The 1,410-nt window shown below is 64.0% G+C and overlaps 1 protein-coding gene across 1 annotated transcript in view; it reads left to right on the forward strand.

Annotated features, from left to right (window-relative positions):
• The window catches only part of NAGLU (N-acetyl-alpha-glucosaminidase), a 5,690-nt gene that overhangs the window by 2,998 nt on the left and 1,282 nt on the right, over positions 1-1,410 (forward strand). The window contains exons 3-5 of the mRNA XM_029964454.1: positions 1-94; positions 268-524; positions 748-1,408. Of these exons, the coding sequence (XP_029820314.1) occupies positions 1-94; positions 268-524; positions 748-1,408 (1,012 nt within the window). The remainder of the gene's footprint in view (positions 95-267; positions 525-747; positions 1,409-1,410) is intronic.

Here is a 1,410-nt window from a genome sequence, read left to right on the forward strand (position 1 = left end):
TCTCCCAGTACCGGATCCTGGAGCGGATGCGCTCACTGGGGATGACCACAGTGCTGCCAGCCTTCGCGGGCCATGTGCCACAGGGGATCCTTCGGTAGGTGCTGCCCTCGCTCTGCCCTGGGCCCTTTCCAGGGTCACACCTTTGGCATAACAGCACCTATGGCACCTCCCACCTGCAGCTTCCCTGAGAGGGTGCACTGTCCCTGCAGGGGCACAGTGCTCCTGTCCCACCCTGTTCCTGATCCCCATCTCTGCCCTCTGGCGCAGGGTCTTCCCACGTGTGAATGCCACTCGCCTGGGGGGCTGGAGCCACTTCGACTGCACCTACTCATGTATCTACCTGCTGGACCCGGAGGACCCCATGTTCCAGGTGATCGGGACCCTCTTCCTGAAGGAGCTGATCAAGGAGTTCGGCACAGACCACATCTATAGTGCCGACACCTTCAATGAGATGACCCCCCTCTCCTCTGACCCTGCCTATCTCTCGAGGGTCAGCAATGCTGTCTTCAGGTCGATGACAGGAGGTGGGTCAGTGTGCAGTGCTGGCCCAGCTGTGAGGCTCCAGGTGGGATAACTGGGGCTGGGGAAGGAGGCTGTGGGCCCCATGCAAGCGCTGAGCTGCCTGCGCTCAACAGACCCCGTTGGTGCCAGACCCTCAAAGCCCCTTCCACGAGGGGTGGCTAGTGGCCCCAGGGCCTCCTGGGCCCTGCCTGGAGGGGACCTCACCCTGTGTTCCTCCATCCCCAGCTGACCCCGAGGCACTGTGGCTGATGCAGGGCTGGCTCTTCCAGCACCAGCCAGATTTCTGGCACCCGGCACAGGTGCGGGCCCTCCTGCACGGTGTGCCCCTCGGCAAGATGATTGTTCTTGACCTCTTTGCTGAGTCCAAACCTGTCTACCAGTGGACAGAGTCCTTCTATGGGCAACCCTTCATCTGGTGCATGCTGCACAACTTCGGGGGCAACCACGGCCTCTTCGGCACCGTGGAGGCCATCAACCATGGCCCCTTCATGGCTCGGCGCTTCCCCAACTCCACCATGGTGGGCACAGGGCTGGTGCCTGAGGGTATCGAGCAGAACGACATGGTGTACGAGCTGATGAACGAGCTGGGCTGGCGGCAGGAGCCCCTCGACCTCCCCAGCTGGGTGTCCCGCTACGCCGAGCGCCGCTATGGCGCCCTGAACGCTGCTGCAGCCGGCGCCTGGCGCCTGCTCCTCCGCAGCGTGTACAACTGCACCGGCGTCTGCGTCAACCACAACCGCAGCCCGCTGGTGCGCCGGCCCTCGCTGCACATGGACACAGAGCTCTGGTACAACGCCAGCGATGTGTACGAGGCCTGGCGCCTGCTGCTGAGCGCCAGCGCCGAGCTGGGCTCCAGCCCCCTCTTCCGCTACGACCTGGTGGACGTGA

The sequence above is a fragment of the Manacus vitellinus genome, unplaced genomic scaffold (genome assembly GCF_001715985.3).
Source record: "Manacus vitellinus isolate BGI_N305 unplaced genomic scaffold, ASM171598v3 scaffold_72_pilon, whole genome shotgun sequence".
Taxonomy (NCBI): Eukaryota; Metazoa; Chordata; class Aves; order Passeriformes; family Pipridae; genus Manacus; species Manacus vitellinus.